General features: G+C 54.1%; 1 protein-coding gene across 3 annotated transcripts in view; it reads right to left on the minus strand.

The window, feature by feature from the left end:
* The window catches only part of MYO5B (myosin VB), a 186,557-nt gene that overhangs the window by 73,777 nt on the left and 92,455 nt on the right, over positions 1 to 20,325 (minus strand). For all 3 annotated transcript variants that reach the window (XM_014539705.1, XM_005866245.2, XM_005866246.2), the window contains exons 5-10: positions 17,700 to 17,856; positions 14,895 to 15,038; positions 13,308 to 13,389; positions 11,300 to 11,407; positions 10,075 to 10,184; positions 4,726 to 4,991 (exon numbers count right to left, since the gene is read on the minus strand). In XM_014539705.1, coding sequence (XP_014395191.1) covers positions 4,726 to 4,991; positions 10,075 to 10,184; positions 11,300 to 11,407; positions 13,308 to 13,389; positions 14,895 to 15,038; positions 17,700 to 17,856 — 867 coding nt within the window. The remainder of the gene's footprint in view (positions 1 to 4,725; positions 4,992 to 10,074; positions 10,185 to 11,299; positions 11,408 to 13,307; positions 13,390 to 14,894; positions 15,039 to 17,699; positions 17,857 to 20,325) is intronic.

The following is a 20,325-nucleotide window of genomic DNA, read 5'->3' on the forward strand; positions in this document are numbered from 1 at the left end:
TTTCTAAGGATATTATCTGGGAACAATTCCTCTGCCATCCAGGGTAATTACTGCAATGCCGAAGGGCCAGAGATGAACGAGGGGCCCGGGGAGCCCGGAAAATGTCTAAGATGACTGATCTCAGGACGCCAGGGGGACAGGGCACCTTCTCCTCCACGGCGGAATTCTATGGGGAGTAACTCTTCCCACCGACAGAGATGACTTTTTAAAATAAACACAATGAATCAATTTATAATTCACAACATTAACACGTCACAAAGACATTTCTATACCAGAGGGAACTGGATTTCCCCAGTAAAATCAATGTCGACGCTATTTAGGCCGATGCCTTGGGTGGGAGGAAGGTCAGAACACGGACTGAGACTTGATGCTGAGACCCGAGATCTGTCCTTGTGGGGGTCCGCGTCTCACCCCTACTTCAGTTTCCTCCTCGCTTCCGAAAGCAGTCGAAAAGCCATTTCCTTCTCCTTCTACCCCAGTTACGGAGTGTGGCAAGGGTCACACATGCCTCTAGAAAGAAGGCAGTGTTTGCTGGAAAGTGAAACTGCAATAAAAAAAAATAAGCAGACCAGCCACTCCGAGTTCATTATTAACGGCCACGAACCTCTCACCCAGGGCAGAGAGGCGAGGAGCTGCTGTGCAGTCGGGGAAACAGTCCTTCCTACGGAGCCCGGGGCAAAGGAACAGCCATCTCTTAGCTCAGCCTCGTCTTTCTGTTTTACTAAGATCGCCCTCGACCATCGTGAGAACACACTGTATGAGTCCGAACATGTTAAAGTATCGATTCCACTCACATGAAGGATCTAAAGTAGCAAACTCAGAAACAGAAGCAGAGTGGCGGGTTCCGGGGGCGGCAGGAGGGAGGATGGGAGCTGCTCAAGGCTCTGGAGACCCACTGCACCACCGCGCGCATGAACCAAACCCTCCTGAACTGCACACGTGACGATGGTGAAGATGGTAAATTGTATGATAAAGGGGTTTTTTTTAAGCACGATTAAAAAAATTAAAAACACACCATTCAAAAGCACTGAAGAGGGCTGGGTGCTAATTTTAAAGTTAGGAAATACTGCCAGAGGCACAGAAAGTCCCACGAGGGCGGAGGGGACTATAAAATCCCAGCCAAGCCCACTTCCTGCTTCCTGGGCCCATGCATCCCTCTCCCCGCTCACTCCACACCCTGCCCCCACCTCAGCATCAGGCACGAGTCTGCACCCTGCCGTGCTCCAGGTCTCCTCGGCCAAGTCCTCACCCAGAACAGGCTGGGCACAGCCAAAGCCCCCGCCACCGTGGCATGGTGAAGGCTCAGGTCAAAGACAAATAAATGTGTATTTTTCCCCCAAATTGAAGCCATTTCTTTCTTGTTGCCTTGAGGAGTGAGAGCAATGAAGGATTATGGCTGCAATTAATCAGGCCTGTAGAGGCAAGCGCTGGCTAATGCGACATGAAAAGGGGACCCCAGCCAAGCTGCCTGGCGCCTTCCTGTTCATCTCCACCCCCTGCCTGTAAGGAATCCCCTGCAGCAGCGTCACGGACCCTTCGCTAAGGAGGGACCTCGGCTTGGGTCGGCTAAATTGCTGAGGGTGCTGCTTGCTCTGCACTGTTTTGGAGCCGGGGCAGGGGAGCAAGGTGCAGGGAAGCCGCCTTCAACTGGGCTCTGGGTGTCTGGAAATAAATGCTGGGGAGCACCTGGGGGAGGGCCTCTTGCTGGGGGCTCCTCAGAGGGGGGGGGCAGCTGTGGCCCAGGCACTGTATTCAGTGTTCAGAGCCTTTTCTACCATCTGACCTAACCACCGGTTAGAACAGCACAGCGGGAGGCGGGTGGGTGACGATGCCGGCCCGTGCACTGTTTGCTTACGTGTGTATAGACGGGAGTGTTTATTCACTCTGGCTGCCGAATCTATAGTAGCAGGTTAAGCATTTGTAGAAAGAGCTGGAGTGGCTCATCTACCCGGCAAAGCTCTCTCCAGCTGTCTGCAGAGTGAGCTTGACTGCAGGGCCAACAACGCCACGGACGAGGCTACAGTTCACCCGGGGACAGTCGTGGTCTGTGGACGCAGCCAGTGCCTGCCTGTGGGGAGGGCAGCAGCTCACTCTGTCTTTGCTCATTTCTAGCCTGAGAGAGAGAGCCAATCCCTTTTCAAATGTGCCACTTCTTTATGACATGGTTTGGCAACGTCAGTTAGCTTCTGAGAAAGAACAAGGATGTAAAAAGGAGAAAAGAAAACAGCATGGCACATCTGGAAGGAGGCAGGAAGGGTAGGAGAATTCCCAAGAGGGCTGGCGGGTGGCCCCATGCTGCTGGGCCCAGCGATGGGACCCTGGGCCCCCAGGACAGCTGTCAGGTGTTTCCAAAGGAACCCAGGCCGCTCTCAGATGAGGGAGATGCACGGGTCAGGGGTTGACACCGGAAACAGGAGGTGGCATCCTCAGGGTCCCCACCCTCCCCAAGGACGAGTCCACCTGTGAGACCACAGACAAGCCCCCTGCCATCTGCTTCTCCCCTTCAGGCAGCCACAAGCCTTAGAGAAAAGGAACTCGGCTGTAAAAATTAACGGGCAAATGCAAGCATGAAACCCAGCTGCATGAGCCCCACTCCCAGAGGCCCCTCGACCACGAGCGACGCCTCTTCCTGGGGGTCCCGGAGAGGAGACGCTGTCCATCAGCCGCGAGGCCCAGCTGGGACGTGTGTGACCAGAACAGAACTGGCCTTTCAGACTTTACACATCGGGAGCACTGAAGTCAAGATATTTCGCCCTGGCCAGTTTGGCTCAGTGGATAGAGCCTCGGCCTGTGGACTGAAGGGTCCCGGGTTCGATTCTGGTCAAGGGCATAGGCCTGGGTTGTGGGCTCGATTCCCAGTAGGGGGTGTGCAGGAGGCAGCTGATTGGTGATTCTCTCTCATCATTGATGTTTCTATCTCTCTCTCTCCCTCTCCCTTCCTTTCTGAAATCAATAAACTTTTTTTAAAAACGCTATTTGTACATTTAACAAGTCTGTATGATAATCTTCCCAAATCGAAAGCTCAGTAAAATGAGAACCTGCCCAGGTAGATGAAGGTATTGCTGCAGCCCTTTCTCTGGGTCCGACTGCAGAAGGTAACCCCAAAGGTCAGTGTTTGGGGAAATCCAATTAACCTGAAGATGCTCCTGGCGGAGGGAACGGTGCAGAACTAATTACTGCCAGTCGGGCAGTGTGTCCCCTGGGCACAGGCCGTGCCGTGCTGTCCCGGAGCCACCAGGGGGCTGCGCACAAGGGCAGGCACTCAGCTGAGCGGGAGCAGGGACCTGCCCAGGGTCGCACAGCTGAGAGCCCGAAGCCCCGGGGAGGACGCACCTCCTGCTTCCCACGCTGGCGACGCTCCATCCCCGCGAGGTCTCCTCTCACACTTTCTCCTGCTGCTCTGACTGTGCTCCTATTCCTAGAGGTGTGTCCCCGCCCCCTCCATGCCTTCACAAGATCCAGGTCAAACCTCCCCTCCCACAAAGCTTTCCTGGCTGTGCCCACCACCGTGCTCTCTCCTGCCTCACAGCTTGTCCAGCGCTAAGTGCCTGGACCTCGGCTGGCCCGGCGCAGCTTCTCCTGCGGCCTCCTGTGTGGCGTGGCCTGTGCACAGGCCTCTGCGACGCCAGAAAGCCGCGTGCGACCTTCTGCCATTACCTCCACAGCACGCGGCGAGGTTGGATGTGAAACCCAATGATGGACAGAGCAGAGGAGGTGCCACGAGGGCCGGGCGGGAGGGGAAGTGGCCACTTTTAGAGGAGACGCTCCTTAACTATGGCCTTAGCGTCAGGGGCGCCTGGCCGATCAGCCCCCAGAGCAGCCGTTTCCACGAGAGCATCGCTGTTCTCCTGCCGCTCTGCTCTGTGGGTCCGAGTTTCTATGTTAAGACAGAAGCCGTGGCTCCTACGATATGAAGACCCCCGAGGACTCTCTCTGTTATTAGAGGGGGCAGGGCCCGGATCATAGAAGTGCACGGGGTGAGGGGTGTATGGGGGGTGCGACCCAGCACATCTCCCTTCCCACAATTCCACGGGGACCAGAAAGAACCTCAGACTGGCTCAAAACTTCATGCCATGCTACGAGGACTACAGCGCAGACGGGCTGTGGTCTGCAGTCACCCAGCGAGCTGTGGCAGCAAGGAATGCACGCGTCTCCCCAGGCCTCGCCACCACACGTCTGCTGTGCCTCTCCCTGCAGAACAGGCTGCTGTGAGTAACAACGGCCCCTCCCACCGGGTTAGAATTCTGACGGGAAGAGAAACCTCAAAGAACGAATGAACATACAGCCCAGACCTGCCCGGTGCCGGCCAGGATCACAGCATCAACATGACCACCGTGACTGGTGACCTGGGGAAGGAAGTCGGGTGGTAGATGTAAATGAAGTATAACTGAGACACAAAACCTGGATTTAAGTTCACAGTAACTTCCAGGCTGAGTTGGGTGAGACACTTCCCTCTCTGGCTGTTTCCTGGTTGTAGAAACGTATCTACAGGGTTCCCAGTGGGGGAGCTACTGGTGTTAGGACAGGGTCTGCTCCCCCTCAGGACTGTCCTCCATGCTGTGGGACACCTGGCGCCCTGGCCTCGGGCCATCCCAGTCACCGTGACAACCAGAAACGCTGCCCCCCATTGAGAACTGCCAGGGGGTCTCCAGGCCGGGCGGCTCTAAAGCGCCAGCAGGAAGACACCCGGCCCCCGGGAGGCAGGGCAGGAGCGGGGGCACCCACCCGTAGATGTCTAGGACGCCGATGAAGGAGTGCTGCTTGAGGGCGGTGTGCAGCGCCTTGTTGACCTGCTCCACGATCCAGCCGAACAGCTGCGCGTAGATGTGCTTGGCCAGCGCGTTGCGGGCGTTGACCACCTGCTGCAGGGACATGGTCTTGACGTAGGTCTCCGCCGTGGTGACCAGCTTGCGGTGGCACAGCCAGTGCTCCATCTGGCTGTGCTCCACCCCCAGCAGGCGGCAGAAGGCGCTGAGGTGCTCGTCCTGCGGCTGGAAGACACACAGGGGTGGGGTCAGGAGGGGGATGGGGTTCCCGAGGGGCGTGGCGGACAAGCACCCCTGCGAGCCCTCTCCCCCCTGCCCAGGGGAGCATGGGCCCCAGCGCTCCAGTCTCACCAACACTCTGCTAAGTGGAGAGGACAGCTAGGGCCCGAAGAGTGTCATTCAAGCTGATCATGACCCCTGCCACTGACCAAATGATCAGGGCGTTAGCCAACAAAACTCCCCCCTTTCCTGTCCCCTCCTCCACCGCCAGCTGGCTGCAGAGGGACTGGTTGAGAGGACACCCCGACTGCAGGGAGCGGGTAAACCATTAGGAGTGAGGAGCTGGGGGCCAGCAGGACCCAGTGGAGGCCGTGCCACCTGCAGAGCTCTATGCGCAGGGCCTGCCCTCAGCCGGAAAGAATCCGCACTGACCAGCGAGGCTCTGAGGGGCACCGGGTCTCAGCTCCATGCCAGCAGCAAGCCCTGAGCCGAGCCTGCACGGACAGCACCTGTCCGGTCTTCCAAGCAGATGTTCTCTCATCTTAGCACCAGGGCCGCTAAATCACATGTCACTGAACTTTACAGTCTTAAAGCTCAGGGGGAAAGTGAATCCAGGCGGGAAGCTGGACAAATGGCTAAAGTATGGGACTGGTTTTGACCTGAAAAATCACCGGGAACACGACCTGCTAACGTCACAAGCTGAGAGCTGGGAAAACAGGACTTCCTCCAGCCTAAGTCCCTTCCCCCCCACCCCCCACCTCGAGAAGCCCAGCCCTGCAGCCGTGCAAGGTCTCACCCAGGAGCCCAGGACCCCACGACCCAGAGAACCCAGCTGCTCCGTTGGCTGCACTTTATCCCGACCCTCCCTTCCCCCAGCCCCAACCACACCACCGGCCTCTGAGTCACTGAAACCAGATGTCCCACAGGGACTTGTCTCATTTCACCCAAGGTGCATGTTTCTTGGGCACTTGGGGACCCTCGGAAACCCCGCTTTTCCTCAGAGGTGCTCCATTATTCATCCCCCACCTCACTCCACACGGGAAGTGACCGCCCAGCCGTGAAAGGGAGGTCGTGAGAACATGCCGGCCGCCTCCCAATGGCCCTGCATTGCTGGTGGGACTCCTTTTCGGATGAGGCTGCCTAGGAGGCTTTGCATGAGGGCTACCACTTCCCTCTCAACACTCCATCCCCAGGCTGTGCTGTTTCTCCTAGGGATATTTAAAATCTAAGCGGAACAAACACAATTACAAAGCAACAGAATGCCAGAGGAGGAGAGAACCTCCCCAAATCATTAAGGCCCAAAGCATGTTCTATGGAGCAGTAGTTACAATAGTTAATTGGCTTTTAACAAAAGGGGAGGGTGGGCGACATCAGGTTAAACACAGCTGTGCTGGTTTGTTAACCTTTAAGCACCAGGAGGCAGACCCTGCACCATGCACTTCCTGGACGCTTAGAACCCAAAGAGCCCTCGCTTTCCCACGAAATGGCCTAGAGCAGTGATGGCGAACCTATGACACGCGTGTCAGAGGTGACAAGCGAACTCATTTTTTTGGTTGATTTTTCTTTGTTAAATGGCATTTAAATATATAAAATAAATATCAAAAATATAAGTCTTTGTTTTACTATGGTTGCAAATATCAAAAAATTTCTATATGTGACACGGCACCAGAGTTAAGTTAGGGTTTTGCAAAATGCTGACACGCCGAGCTCAAAAGGTTCGCCATCACTGACCTAGAGGGTATTATCAACAGGTATTCAGGTGCAAGTGGACAGGTGTAGCCCTTAGATTTATCATCCTCTTTCTTCCCTTACTGTGGAATAAGTAAAAAAAGAAAAAAAAAAAAAAACACACCAAAAAACAGAAGGATGGTTTAATAGCTCCATTGGAAGCTATAAGACAATAAAGCCAAACTTTAAACAATCTAAGGAAAAATTTGTCTTCATATATTGCTGGGGTCTTATCCGCAGCTGCAAGGGTTCAGGAATCTGGAAAAGGGCTGCAATGTAAATTAAATAAACTAGACATGAAATATAAATTTAGGAGGCATGGGGGAGTCAGGGGAGGCTCCACTTTCTAGTGAAGTGGACTCTCTGACTGTCCAGACCCATGGCTTTTTATTTGCTGGGAAACACATTGGCCCTTTAAGAATGCAAACAGGTAAGGTTTGATAAATAGGAAAAGATTTTCATTAGTCAACAGAGCCAAATATCAACAGTACAACGATTGAAATTTCTTTTGAGAGCCAAATTTTTTAAACTTAAACTATATAGGTAGGTACATTGTATATAGGTATATAGGTGGGTACAAAGAGCTGCATGTGGCTCTCGAGCCACAGTTTGCCAACCACAGTGGTCGCGAGCCACATGCGGCTCTTTGGCCCCTCGAGTGTGGCTCTTCCTAAGTCTTAGGAGCACCCTAATTAAGTTAATAACGATGTACCTACCTATATAGTTTAAGTTTAAAAACTTTGGCTCTCAAAAGAAATTTCAATTGTTGTCCTGTTGATATTTGACTCTGTTGACTAATGAGTTTGGCGACCACTGGCTAGGATTAAGGTTCCCAGGAAAATGGGAATGGTCATTCTAACCCAATCCTCCTCATTTCTCAGATGTGGCCCGGAGCGCCTCACCCAGACACGAGAATCGGCGTGGGCTGGTGGGTGTGGAGAGTCCCGTCTTTTCACTCACTCAGCAAGTGGGGTTGCCATGGCCACTCTGCACGGACCCCCCACCTGCTCGCTCCCTCCTGCAAACAGAAAGCCATCCGTGGCAAAGGGAGGTGCCTGGGGGCTGCCTGGCAGGCAACAGGTTCCGAGGGGGCAAGTGTTCGACTTACTCATCGGACCCTATTTCCAAGAAATTCTTCATTGCCGGGCATAGCACTGCAGCTGGATCCCGACATGTAGACGGCCTGCTGCAGCCATGTCGCCGCCCACGCCTGCCCTCAGGCGCCTCCCCTCCCCGGCAGCTCCCAGGTTCACGCAGTGGAGATGGGACGGGTTCCCACCCACCGCAGGGGGGTGTGGCTCCCCCTGCGTGACCCTCTGCTGACTGTTGATTACAGGTGCTAACTGAAGCTGATGTAACATCATGCAATTACATTTAGGCTTAATTAAATGATGTTAAATCCATTAACCAGAGCCAGCAGCACAGATCGCAGATTAGGTTTTTGGGCCCGTGTGGCCAAATTCAAAAAAGCAAATCGCCTCTGGCGTCCAAGTCACTGCAAGCGGCTGCATCTCCCAGGCAGCTCTGGTGGTCGAGGGCCACGGTTCCTGCTGTAATTAAAGATGAAAGCCAGCGAGCAGAAGGCACACTGCGCACGGATGGATGGCAGCGTTTCCCTGGGAGGCCCATCCCTCACCCCCCACCCCGCGGAATAGACCACAACGCATCTGAGAGGGGACCCTCCCTGCATCCTCTTGGTGAGGCGTTTCTCCGGCACACGCGGCATGCCCAGCACTGTGCCAGGCACCAGCGGGGGATGTGAGGCCAGGGGAGGGCGGCCCAGGCCCAGGGACGGGCAGTGTGCAGGGGAAGTTCGCTGGCTGGGCCTGGACTTGGCTTTGTGACCTTAGAAAGGAGTGTCCTCTCGCTGAGCCTGTGAAGTGAGGAGGATGCCCCTGGGGTCCACTCTGGCTCTAACCACATGATGATGGTCGTTAAGAACTGAATCGTGGGCCCTGTGGTAAGGCAGGTGCATCACCCCCTCTGCAGACGAGGAAGAGACCAGGAAGGTTAAGGAACGATCAGTAAGAGTCAGATCCAGGATTTGAACCCTGGCAGTCCTGACTCCCAGGTCTCAGCTCAATTAGTTCTCTCCAGGGCCTCTAGTTGGAGAATAACCCAAGACTCGCCAGACCCGTGGTCGGCAAACTGCGGCTCTTTGGCCCCTTGAGTGTGGCTCTTCCTAAGCCTTAGGAGTGCCCTAATTAATAACAATGTACCTACCTATATAGTTTAAGTTTAAAAAATTTGGCTCTCAAAAGAAATTTCAATTGTTGTCCTGTTGACATTTGGCTCTGTTGACTAATGAGTTTGCCGACCACTGCGCCAGACCATGGGCCTGCGCTCAGAAGCCTCCGACTTGCAGTTACCTCCAAGGGAAAGGGCCTGCTGTGCCACGTGGTACCCAGACCTCTGTCTGTCAGGGGTCCTGCCCCCTCCTCACACTTGGCACCTCCCAGGACTTGGCGACAACTGGGCCTAAAAGAGGCCTGTGATGACCCCACGCAGAGTCACTGAGTCACGGCCAGTCCATCAGTCTTGTCAGCACAGCCCAACGAAATACCTGCAAGCACGGCACGGTGCTGTCCGCTCTGCTCCGGCACCCGCTCCACCAGCTGCCCAAGGAGACATGTTTTTATGACCGCACATCGGGTACCACGCTGGGCACCAGGAAAGTAACAGTCATCGCGAGCGTGTATCAAGCGCCTTGCAGTGTGCAATGCCGTCACACGGATGTCTCAATATCCCGCCCCTGCTCTCAGGATCTCGGCAAGTGTGGTCAGCTGTCCTATCTCCCCAATTAGCTTGTTAAGCTCCTTGCAGACGGTCACCGAGCGTGGTGCCTAACACGCCTTCACAGCCTTCCAGAATGGTCCTCAGGCGGGAGCTCCTCGCACTCGTGGGCTGATCACATGGGTAGCATTCCAGGGACCTCAGGGCACTTGCAAACCAAACCATCAAAAATACTGAGGCCCGGCCCATGGCTCGGTCGGTTAGAGTGCTGTCCCCATACGCCAAGACGGTGGGTACACTCCCCGGTCAGGGCACATACAAGAATCAACCAGTGAAAGCACCAACCCAATGCCTGTCTGTCTAGCTCTCTCTCCCTCTCTCAAAAGTCAATTACATGTGCTGAATAGCCACTACATTCCCTGCCCTCCGTGATAGACATTTGATGGCAGCTGATTTGGAAAAGGATTTGTTCTTTCAAAACGCTATCAGCAAGGGACCAGAAACCAATTCTGGGAAGAATAAATAACCTACGTGTGCCCTCTAAACGCACAGACGCGTTTCGGTCGTGTGGAACCGCGAGAACGGGGTGAGCTGCGGACATCTGCCTCCGCGCTGGCGTGCGACTTACCGACACGCTGCAGGAGTCATCCTGGCGCTCGGCCTGAATCTCCACGTTTCCCAGGTGCAGGATGGAAGCGATTATCTTAAAAATGCTTATCTGGTGGGACTCTCTCACTCCTGGGGAAAAAAAGAACAAATGACACTCTATCTCCACAGCAGGATAGAAAGGGCATTTCACCTTTCTAAGGGCCTTTTCATTTTTTTTTTTAAAGGTTTGATTTGCCTTTCTGGGCCAGTGACTCCTAAAACGATTCCAACTCCTCACCAAGTAATTGCCACTCACAGCACAGCTCAGAGGGCACTGGGCTCCCCGACTGAACGTGCGCGCCTCCGCTCTGACCATCCTGATCAGACCTGAGGGGTCACGGCACCGTCTCCCATCTCCAGGAGCAAAGGAGGGGCAGCAATCTGCAGGCTCATTTTGGACTTAGATTTCCACCACGCGCTTCGCGGGTGTCGTTATGAGTTTAATAAGAATGGTCGTTTATCTGCCGTCATTTTCCTCCCAACACAATCTCCTGCAAACATCTGTGGCACCATCCAAAGTGCCGACGGGGGAAGGGGAGGAGAAACGCCCGGGAGAGCCGTGACGGCTGGGCGGCCAGGGAGCTGCTGCTGCTCCCCACGCCATATGCTCCCTCACAGGGACAGGCACGCACACCTTCCCCGAGCCACTGTGGCAGCAAACGCCGTGTCACATTTATGTACGTGACTAAGTTGCCAAAGACATGGATAATCTCTTACAATGTTCACTTTGCTGTCAGGCATTATCCCGTCTCCTTAAATTGCAAAATGTTTCAGAAGCAAAATAAAAGTTACGGAATAATGCAATGAACACCAGTCAACCTACCACGCCGTTGAGGAAATAATACAGTTGTTCCCACATATTCCTCCCTAGCTGCAGTTAATTTTAAGGCAATCATTTATCAGGCTAAAAATAAGTCAGCGACACCTATGTTCGTGGGAGTAAACACGTGTCCTGCCAGGATGGAAACCTTTGCTCATTTAGCCCAGAGAGCGGTGCACCCTCAAGTTCCCACTTTGAGGACAGGTCAACAAGAAGCGTGGACACCTGAAAGCTGGGGCGGGAGAAGGGCAAGGAGAGACTCACCGAGGACAAGAGGCCTCCCCGTCCGCTGACGAGGGTGGACAAGCCAAGCGGACGTGGCCATGCTTTTCTCCTCCCCATGAAAGGAACCCTCCCAGCCTTTCCCCACCCCCAAGCTCCTTACCAAGGAGCGTGAAGGCTTGTCGAGTCTTCTCAAAGTCCTCCGCGTCGTCCACGCCCTCGATGGACGTGTCTCCTCCCTGGGACGTGTAGAAAAAGTCCTCGGCACAGGCTGTGGAAGGAAGGATCGAGGCATCAGACACAGGGGGGCGGTGAGCTTCACCCCCAGTTTACCCACAGACGGTGAGGCGTGGGGAGTCCTGCTCCCTTAGTAAGCCACCCCAGACCCAGTGACATCCCCAGTCCACGTCGAACCCTTTCCCACGTTACCTGACCTGACAATGGCAAGTGGAGAGAAAACTTAAATAAGGAAAGACAGACAATGACACCCCACAGCCAGGATGAGGTGTCATGTTTGTGTAAAACGGTTCTGTGGTGATCAGGGGAACGACAAGATGAGCGAGGCAGGGGTCATTCACCGAGGAGTAGAATTTGCCCCAGACTTGTTTCTAAAAGGGGCCTAATCCACACAGGCAGGTAAGATGTGCGCCCACCTGGAATCCCAGGCTCCCATGACCTTCAACGACCTTCGCCTGAGCATCTCTCTGATAAAGGAGGGGCAGCGATGTGCCCAAGGGGACATGCATCTTTGGTTCATTTGTTTTACTAACTTGGAGCACCCCTGAGCCACTGGGCACATGGACAAGGCTGGGACCCTCGCTGTCTGCTCTCATCCCCCCACTTCATTCCTCTTCAGTCCGGCCTCGGGGGCAGCAGGTGAGGGCCAGGCTCGGTCCTAGAGTTCAGAGCCCGCCTTGGCAGAGGGAGAAACGGCCACCGCCTGGGAGCATTCGCACCGCGGGGCCGGGAAGCTAGCATTTAAGGCCACAAACACACATGATCAAAACCACCCCGAAAAGCACGCGAATTTCCCACACACTATGGAGCACCTTCGGGTGGTACAGCCCTGTCCGGGACTTAGTATCTCCAGGTGTATAATGTCTGATGTCGACAAGATGTCGACATTGGCTGGTTTTCCTCCTCCTCTGAGCATGTGCCGTGGAACACGCATCAGTGGAACATGCCTAGATGCCCCAGTCCTTCCTCAACACCTGACTTTCCAGTTTGACCTCCTACCTAGCCACTTCTGAGTCTCCTTCCTTCCTCCACTCTGACTGGGTCTAACCTTCAGCGCCTGCTGGCTGAGGCCTGTTGCAAAAGCTTAGCCAGTCTCCTGCTTCTGCCCCGTCCCTGGAACAGCCAGGAACTCGCTCCCCCGGCTCTCCGTTAAAGCGCGTAGAGACCCCTCCTGCCCCGCTGCCCTCAAGGCAGAGGTCAAAGGCCCTCGAAGAGCCTGCTGAGCCTTTCTTCATGAAGTGGCCTCCCCTGTCCCACACTCAGGCCTGTCCTTCCCCACCTCTCCGTCCCAGCTTCCTGCTGTCATTCCTCAGCTCACCCCTGTCTGCCCCTTAAATGGCCCTGCTCACCTCTCCCTCCTGGTCGCTCCCCATTTCCCACCTTGCACCCCGTGCTCCACACCACTGAGCTTTACCAGTGCCTCCGCCGGTCAAGTCCACGGTGCCAGGCCCAGCTAGGAAGCAAACAGCTCAGTCCCCAGCCTCCGCCTCACACAGCCTGAGCCGGAAGCATCAGGCGACACCTCTGCCCAGGAACGAGCGCCTAAGCCAGGTGAAGGGTAGGAAGGAGGGCTCCCTGGAGGAGCCGCTCACACGCTGGTGCCTGGAGGCGCTCGGACGGGAGAGGAAAAACGTGGACCCTGAACTCACTCACAGGCTCAGCAAAGGGAGATCCTCTGGAGGAAGTCACTTCAGGCCTCTGTGCAGGGACAGGCTCAGCCCCTCACATCTCCCCGCGCTGAGGGCTCTGGCACAGAGCGAGCCAAAGGCTGGGTGAGAGCACCAGGTCTCGTTTCCCTGTAGGCTCGCCTTTCAGAGCACCTCCTGTGAGGTGTGTCCCAGGCCTACGTGGAGGCAACTGAAGGTGCACGCACCTACAGCGCAGCCCCCCACCCCCCACCCCGCCTCGCCAGGGCGGCGACGTGGTGCACTCACTCAGGGCGAGCTCCTTCAGTTCCGGGAGGCTGGCCGCCGCGCAGAGCTGGTAGAAGATGTGGTAGTTCCTTTCGTCGTCTGCCTGGAGGAGGACAAAGGTCAGCAGTTTTAGGCTGGTCACCCCCAGGAGCGCCCCCTCCCCATCCTAACCCCAGGGTGCTCCGGTGTCAGAGGTCAAGACTTCTCCTCCACACCTGCCCCTCAATCCCACCTCCGATCTTCCAGCCTCTCAAGTGGGGCCTTCTTCCAACCCGGGGGGGTTTCCCCTCTGAAATGAAAATGTTACTTCCTTTCCCTGCTATGAACATCATTGCTATTCCGCACATGGCGCGTCCGCCATCAGCACCCACTCAGTCAGCCGTGCTGCCGACTCCGGCTGCAGAGACACACCTCCCGCTGTGGGCTCCTGTCTACTCGGAGGCCTGGGGCTGAGGAAGAGTCCGCTCTGGCCCACCGCCAGGCTGGGCAGCAGGAAAGGTCCGCGAGTGAGGCAGGGCTGAGGGCACATTTGGGCCAGACCTGCCCTAAGTTGGCACTGGTGTTGGCATCGGGTTGTTGTTGTTGGTGGTGGTGGGGAGGCCCGAATGAAGGGAGCCGGGGGGAGGAAAGCTCCCGGATGCTGAGGGGAGAGTCTGGCAGAGCCTGGGCAGCACCCCACCCGCACCCCGTGCAGCGGGCTGTGTGCTTGGCTGCAGGGAAATGAAGACCGTGGGGCTGTCTAGTCAAACCTGGGAGGTGGAGAAGCAGCCTCGGCAACACAGGAAAGAAAAACGACCAAGCTGGCTAAGGAGATCGGGAAGCCATTGCCAAGAGTCAGCATGGAGACGGGTGCCACGAGACAGGAACACCTGAGGCCTCTTTTGATGTCCCCTCTGGAGGCGGCTGAAATGCCAGGGCCAGGAAGCCATTCGCCCGGGGAGAGTGTGCGGCCGGCTCACACCCGGGCACAGACCAGCGTCTCGGTCCCGGGATGGGACATGGAAAGGAGCTGGAGGAGGCCCGTTCTCCTGCTGGGAGCCGACTGACCTCCACCAGAGGCCGGGGGGAGGCGGAGGGGCCACCCAGAGGCCGAAGAGCAGTGGGAAGAAGGGAACGGAAGGCAAGCACAGAAATGAGGAACCGAGTCTGGGGAGAAGCAGGAACCCCATTAATTTGAAGAGGAAACTGGGTTGGTTTTTGTCTTTTTTATAACCTGCCAAGTAGGAAGGTTCCCGGGCGAGCTCAGCCCCATAGACGCCGTGTGGCATCCCCTGGCCGTGCCGTTGAAACCCACGGAGGACTCCTTCCTCGGCCCCTTTGGGGTCGAGCACCGGCTCGCACCTAACGGGCACTCAGTACGAGTGTGTTGATTGAATCTGAAAACAATACTCACTGAGAAATAACTGGTACCATGTTTTCCAGGCATGATGCCTACAGCACTTGAATGCATACTTAATGATGGAAAGAGAGAAATAAAACCAAAAGAACAAGCATCTCCCATTCCAGGCTCAGAGGGTGAGTTGCTCTTTGGATGCAGGGCGTGGGGTCAGGGAGCAAGTATCAGCGTCCATGGGGGGAAACATACAGAACGCCCCGTCGCCCCCTCACCTGGAAGACCACCCTGGACTTCTCCAGCAGGTAGGTCCTCATGTTGGCCCCGATGATGTGGTACCTCTTGTCAAAGCCAATCTGAATATACTTCCCAAAGCGGCTGCTGTTGTCATTGCGGGTAGTTTTGGCATTTCCGATGGCCTGTTCAGAACAAACAAACGAAAGATGTGCAAGACGAGGAGGGCTTGCCCAATGTCTGGGGATCGCTGCTGAGGGACACGCCCGCTTTACCTCACCAGGCTGCGTCAGGGAGTGACAGGATGGATCTACACGTACTTTTAAAGTATGAAATGGTACCCACACAGGGAAGAGGTTGTATTAGTATTACTACCAAACCCATAATCCCTACTCTGGGAATGAAGAACTTCCAACGTCTGTGTGTGTGAAGAACTTGCATGTCATTCTTTGGCTTTTAAACCCAGGCTGGGTTTTTCTGGTGACTGACCTAGGAAACATGTTGATGCAGGAGGGAAGCAAGTCCAACTGCTATGAATGATACAAACCCAAGCTTCGACCATCGCTGAGTCCAGAGTCCAACAACAGAGGCAGATACGATGCAAGCAGTTAAAACTTGGAAAAGGAGCAAATGATAGAAGCAGGAAATTACAGAAGAAACTCACATGACTGATGAACATCAGAAAAAGACACAGGACCTCAGCGGTAATCAGAGAGCGGCAGGCTAAACGGACAGACCAGAGTGGCAGTAACCAAGGGCTTTGAGACTATGAAATGAGGATGAGACTCGCACACGGCTGGTTCAATGTAAACTGGACCAACCATCTGGGCACATCAATAAAACTGAACACCCAGGCCCCTAACAACTCATCACCGCTACTTCCAGACAGTACCTAGAGGCTGCACGTGGCAATAAAAATATAACCTAAATGTCTACCAATAGGGGAAGAGACACATATAATGTGGAACAGTCAGACAATGGATACCATAAAGCTGTTCAACAAAGTACATCAGAGCATGATTCACGGATAAATAAAAAGATGTTGAGTGGCAAGCATTCACGAGATGCTGGATAGCATGTGGCTCCATGCATGGGGAACATCACGGAACAGGCTTCTTATTTGCATGCACACATATAGAGTAAAATAAAAGTGGACTGGAACGTGTCATTTCAATGTAATTGAGATTATTCAATAACCAGGTACCTACTGTGCAGCGTGGGAACAGAAGGAAGGGAGCCATTAGCCGGGCCCAGCAGACTGAAAACAGCTTCACGTGTCGAATGAAGTGGATGTTAGAGGGTGATAGACTTTTACCCCCAGGGGAGGAGACGGGGATCTGACTATAAATATAGCGTGGGCAAAGGGGCAGGGGTATGTGAGAGCACGGACACGTGTGAAGTGGCTAGAGTATGTGGACACATGAGAGAAGCCAAGAGGAGACGGGATCAGCAAGGGATGTTGAGGCAGATTCTTATACATATTAATAGTTATAGGCTTTCTTGTTTCTTTATCTTTGAAAAAAGAATTCAAGCCCTGAGAATGTGCATAGTAACTGGTCTTAGTTTCTATCCATTTCCCTAACTGAAACCCTGGCCTCCTTTCTTTCTCCCAGGATTTTTTTTTGGGGGGAGGTACCCTCTGTGGCTCCCACAGTTGTATGCCAGCAGACTCGTCACCCCAACAAGTCACGGGACCCCGTCAGCCTGAGCTTGCGTTCTGCCCCAGCTCTAACTGTCTCCTGATTACCAATGGCCCTTTAATCAGTGCTGACTTGTGAGCAAGTCGCTCCTGGGCTGCTGATAAGCGCTTACACAGAACGGGGTCAGAGAGCTCTGCGCTGACACCGAATCAGGCCAATCCGTCCTCATATCACTTTTAATTCGAACAACTGCCACTTGGCACAGCCCCCGGGGAACTCGGCCTCCTCACACCCGCTCTCTCCCGGTCTCCCCGGGAGGCGCTGCCGTCGCTGGGCTGTAGACATCATGAGATGAGGACAGAACCATAGCCCGCTGCTTCGTGGGGAGGAGCACTCCTTCCCCGGGAGGGGCAGAGCCATCAGCAGTCGGCTGTCCCCTGATTAAGACAGGCCTGGCTTGGCCATGACCCTCTGAGGAGCCACTGGGCTCCCTGGACACAAGGACCCGGCTAGACTCTAGACTTATGACAAGTTGGCGACACTCTAACCCCACCCAGGGTTCTTCCTGCCCAAGTTCATATCCAGGATCTCCTGTTAGTCTAACACTTAATAACAGCTCAAGGATGGTAAAATGCTACATTTGACAGAATGAGCCTTCGGGACTTACACAATTTCCCAAGTCCCAACTCTACAAGGCAGAAATTTAATATTTTGAGCCCAAATGACTGTAGCATTTATTTGCACGACATCATGCAAGATTAGGCTGGTTCAAGTACACACTCCTTCCTCCTTTAGACCTTAGCAACTGAACCCCATCTGTGTATTTGGGGAGCATATTGCGCTCACATGTTTCCCATGCCACAGCACCCTGCCTGCCCAGCCGTCCACCCACCTACCCAGGCCATAACGGATACTGAAGACATAATTTTAGATCACTGCCATTTAAAAATCATTCCCAGAGCAGAAACTCAGATAGATGCTTGCGTGCCCATGGTCACAGGAGCATTATTCACAGCAGCCAAAATAATGGAAGTGATTTCTCCCTCAGCAGTGGACAGCAGGCTCTCGGTGAGAGACATGAATGCTGACCGCCTGGGGTGCTCCCAAGGATTCTTGTGAGCAGACACCCAAGGTGGGCAGCCAGCAGTCCCGCTGCCAGCAGAAGGGACTCCAACCAGGAAGGCCAAGGGCATTGGAAGGCTTTACCTCCATGATGGGACTGGACGCCAGGACCTTCTCTTCGATGTTGGTGTCACTGGCTGAGCCACCCACCGTGGCGAAATAGCGCATGGCGTACTTGGCGGACACCGTCTTGCCGGCTCCAGACTCCCCGCTGACGATGATGGACTGGTTCTTCTCGTCTCTGGAAGGGAAAAGCACTGGTCAGGCGCTGGCCGTGGGAAGGCGCTGCTGCCTGTGGCCTGAGCCCGACCAGGAACATCTCTGCCTTCTAGGGACAAAGGTAAGGGACAGGATCGGCAAAGTGGGAGCAAGAAAGGAGTTCTGAAAGGGCTTGCGAATGGCACACACCCTTCTTTATGACCCACAGGAAGGGGTGCAGCCCGCTGGTCACTCGGCCAGGTTCTCTCTGGATGCAACACCCCTTAGGTCATCGCCATGTACAGATAAATCTCCCCTGAGAAGGTAGAGATGCATATTCTCACCCTTGTTTCTGTAATATGCCCACCTTGTGCTACTGGGTAAGTTATCATATTTTCAAGAACAAGGATCCTTTCTTCTCCCCTGGTAGCTGAGCCTAGCGTGCCAACGGACAGTTTTGAACACTTCTGTCCATATGTATGTATCACAAAGGGCAGCCATTCGCCACCAGGCAGGTCTCGCTTCAAGTTTCCCAGAAATGAGATAAACAGCTATCGATTGCAGTAAGAGGGATTTCAGTCAGACTAAATGGAAGGTAGAAAGAAGATACTCTATGTCAGATAGAAATGCATCTATATTTATCCCTTTAAAACAGCAGGAAGACAGATGAGTAATGGAAAGAGCAGGCGATGAGGTTCAAGGAACATGGATGGTCAAGCAGAGAGTTGAGAACAAATGTTTGGGCCACGGGTTGGGAGGTGAGTTGCTGGTAAGGGCTACACTCAGCCATCTGCCTCCAGTTCACAGGCGCACTGCCAGGAGGCAAGCACTTCACTTTCCCTCTCCAGTGCTTGGCACAAAATAGATCCTCAATATATACAGTTGGACTAGCAGCTCCTTAGGGATCAACCAGCCCCTCTTTTCCAGATGAAGAAACTGAGACGTGGGAAGGTAGGTTTAGAACTCAGGGCTCCTGGCACCAGCCGAAAACTCTTCATACCAGCCCATGGCTTCCTGGGCAGAGCGGGTTATAGGAGACTGAGCAGAGCAGCCACCAGCTCACCTGGCTAATAACCCACACAGGTAGGCTGCAGTTTATCCGCACAGGGGGGCTGGGCCAATGGCCAAGAAGCTGGGAAAGTGGTGCCATGGGGTTGATGTTAACTAGAGATGGATGAGAAAGACAGAAAGGAGCTGGGAGCACCGGGAGATGCAGGTGAGCCAACTGGGCTGAGGAAGCCTTAACCTTCAGCCACTCTTCAAGGTCAGCAAAGAGCTGTGCGGTCAGTGCTCACACAAACCATCATCAATGGGGAGGGGCCTGAGTGAATCCGGGTGAATGGCAGACTCTGTTGAACAGATGAAAATGGAAAAAAAAAAAAAGTGGATCTTGCACAACTGGTTATACAACCAAATGCTTGAAAATGTACTTAGAACCCGAGACCTGTTAATGGGAGAACGGAATAAACAGCAGCTTTCTGAGACCTCTTGTAGTTCTAGCATGTCGCTGTTGTCATCAGTGTCTGCTCTTCTCTGCCTGTTCCTGTGAAACCTTTACCACGAAAGGTGGCCTCTGAAGAAGCCTGTGGATGCCTGTATTTCCAATTCTCGTCTACTTTGTTATTTTAATTTTATTTAACATCCGCGGGACCCTGGGGACCATGACAGGTGTCATCTCTCTTCTCAATGCCTTCGAAATCAATTCCTGAGAGGACTGTGCAGACACGCAGCCATCCCAGGCAGCCAGGTGGCTGACAAGCTCAGCACAGACCTCTGCCACAGGCCCGAGTCTGACCTTAAGTCTCTCTACACAACAAGGAGGACTGGATCGCAGAGTCACACCCAAACGTGTGGAGTTCTGCCTAAAGTCTGTATGTTTAACCTAAAATAAATGGATGAGCCCAGGATGTGCTCTTATGTTGATGTCAATTTCACAAGTTTTGGTTATTTGGGGCTGGCTGTGGGGAAGATATTTATAAGGAAGGAATTCTACCCAATGTCCTTCAAAAACATAACCCAGCCCTGGCCAGGGGGCTCAGCTGGTTGGAGCGTCGTCCCAATGCACCAAGGTCACAGGTTCAATCTCTGTTCAGGGCACATACAAGAAGCAGTCAAGGAATGCATAAATGGGTGGAGCAACAAATCAATGTGTGTGTTTTTCTCTCTCTCTCTCTAAAAAAATCAATAAAAGAAAAATTTTATCCTATATAATAAAAGGCTAATATGCAAATCAACCAAACAGCAAAATGACCGGTCGCTATGATGCACACTGACCACCAGGGGGCAGATGCTCAACACAGGAGCTGCCCCTTGGTGGTCAGTGCACTCCCACAGGGGAGTGCCATTCAGCCAGAAGCCAGGCTCATGGCTGGCGAGCACAGTGGCGTGGCGGGAGCCTCTCCCACCTCTGCTGCAGCACTAAGGACCCCTCAGTGGACATCCCACAAGGGGTCCCAGACTGCAAGAAGGCGCAGGCCAGGCTAAGGGGAGCCCCCTCCCCACACATGAATGG

The sequence above is a fragment of the Myotis brandtii genome, unplaced genomic scaffold, assembly GCF_000412655.1.
Source record: "Myotis brandtii unplaced genomic scaffold, ASM41265v1 scaffold226, whole genome shotgun sequence".
NCBI lineage: Eukaryota > Metazoa > Chordata > Mammalia > Chiroptera > Vespertilionidae > Myotis > Myotis brandtii.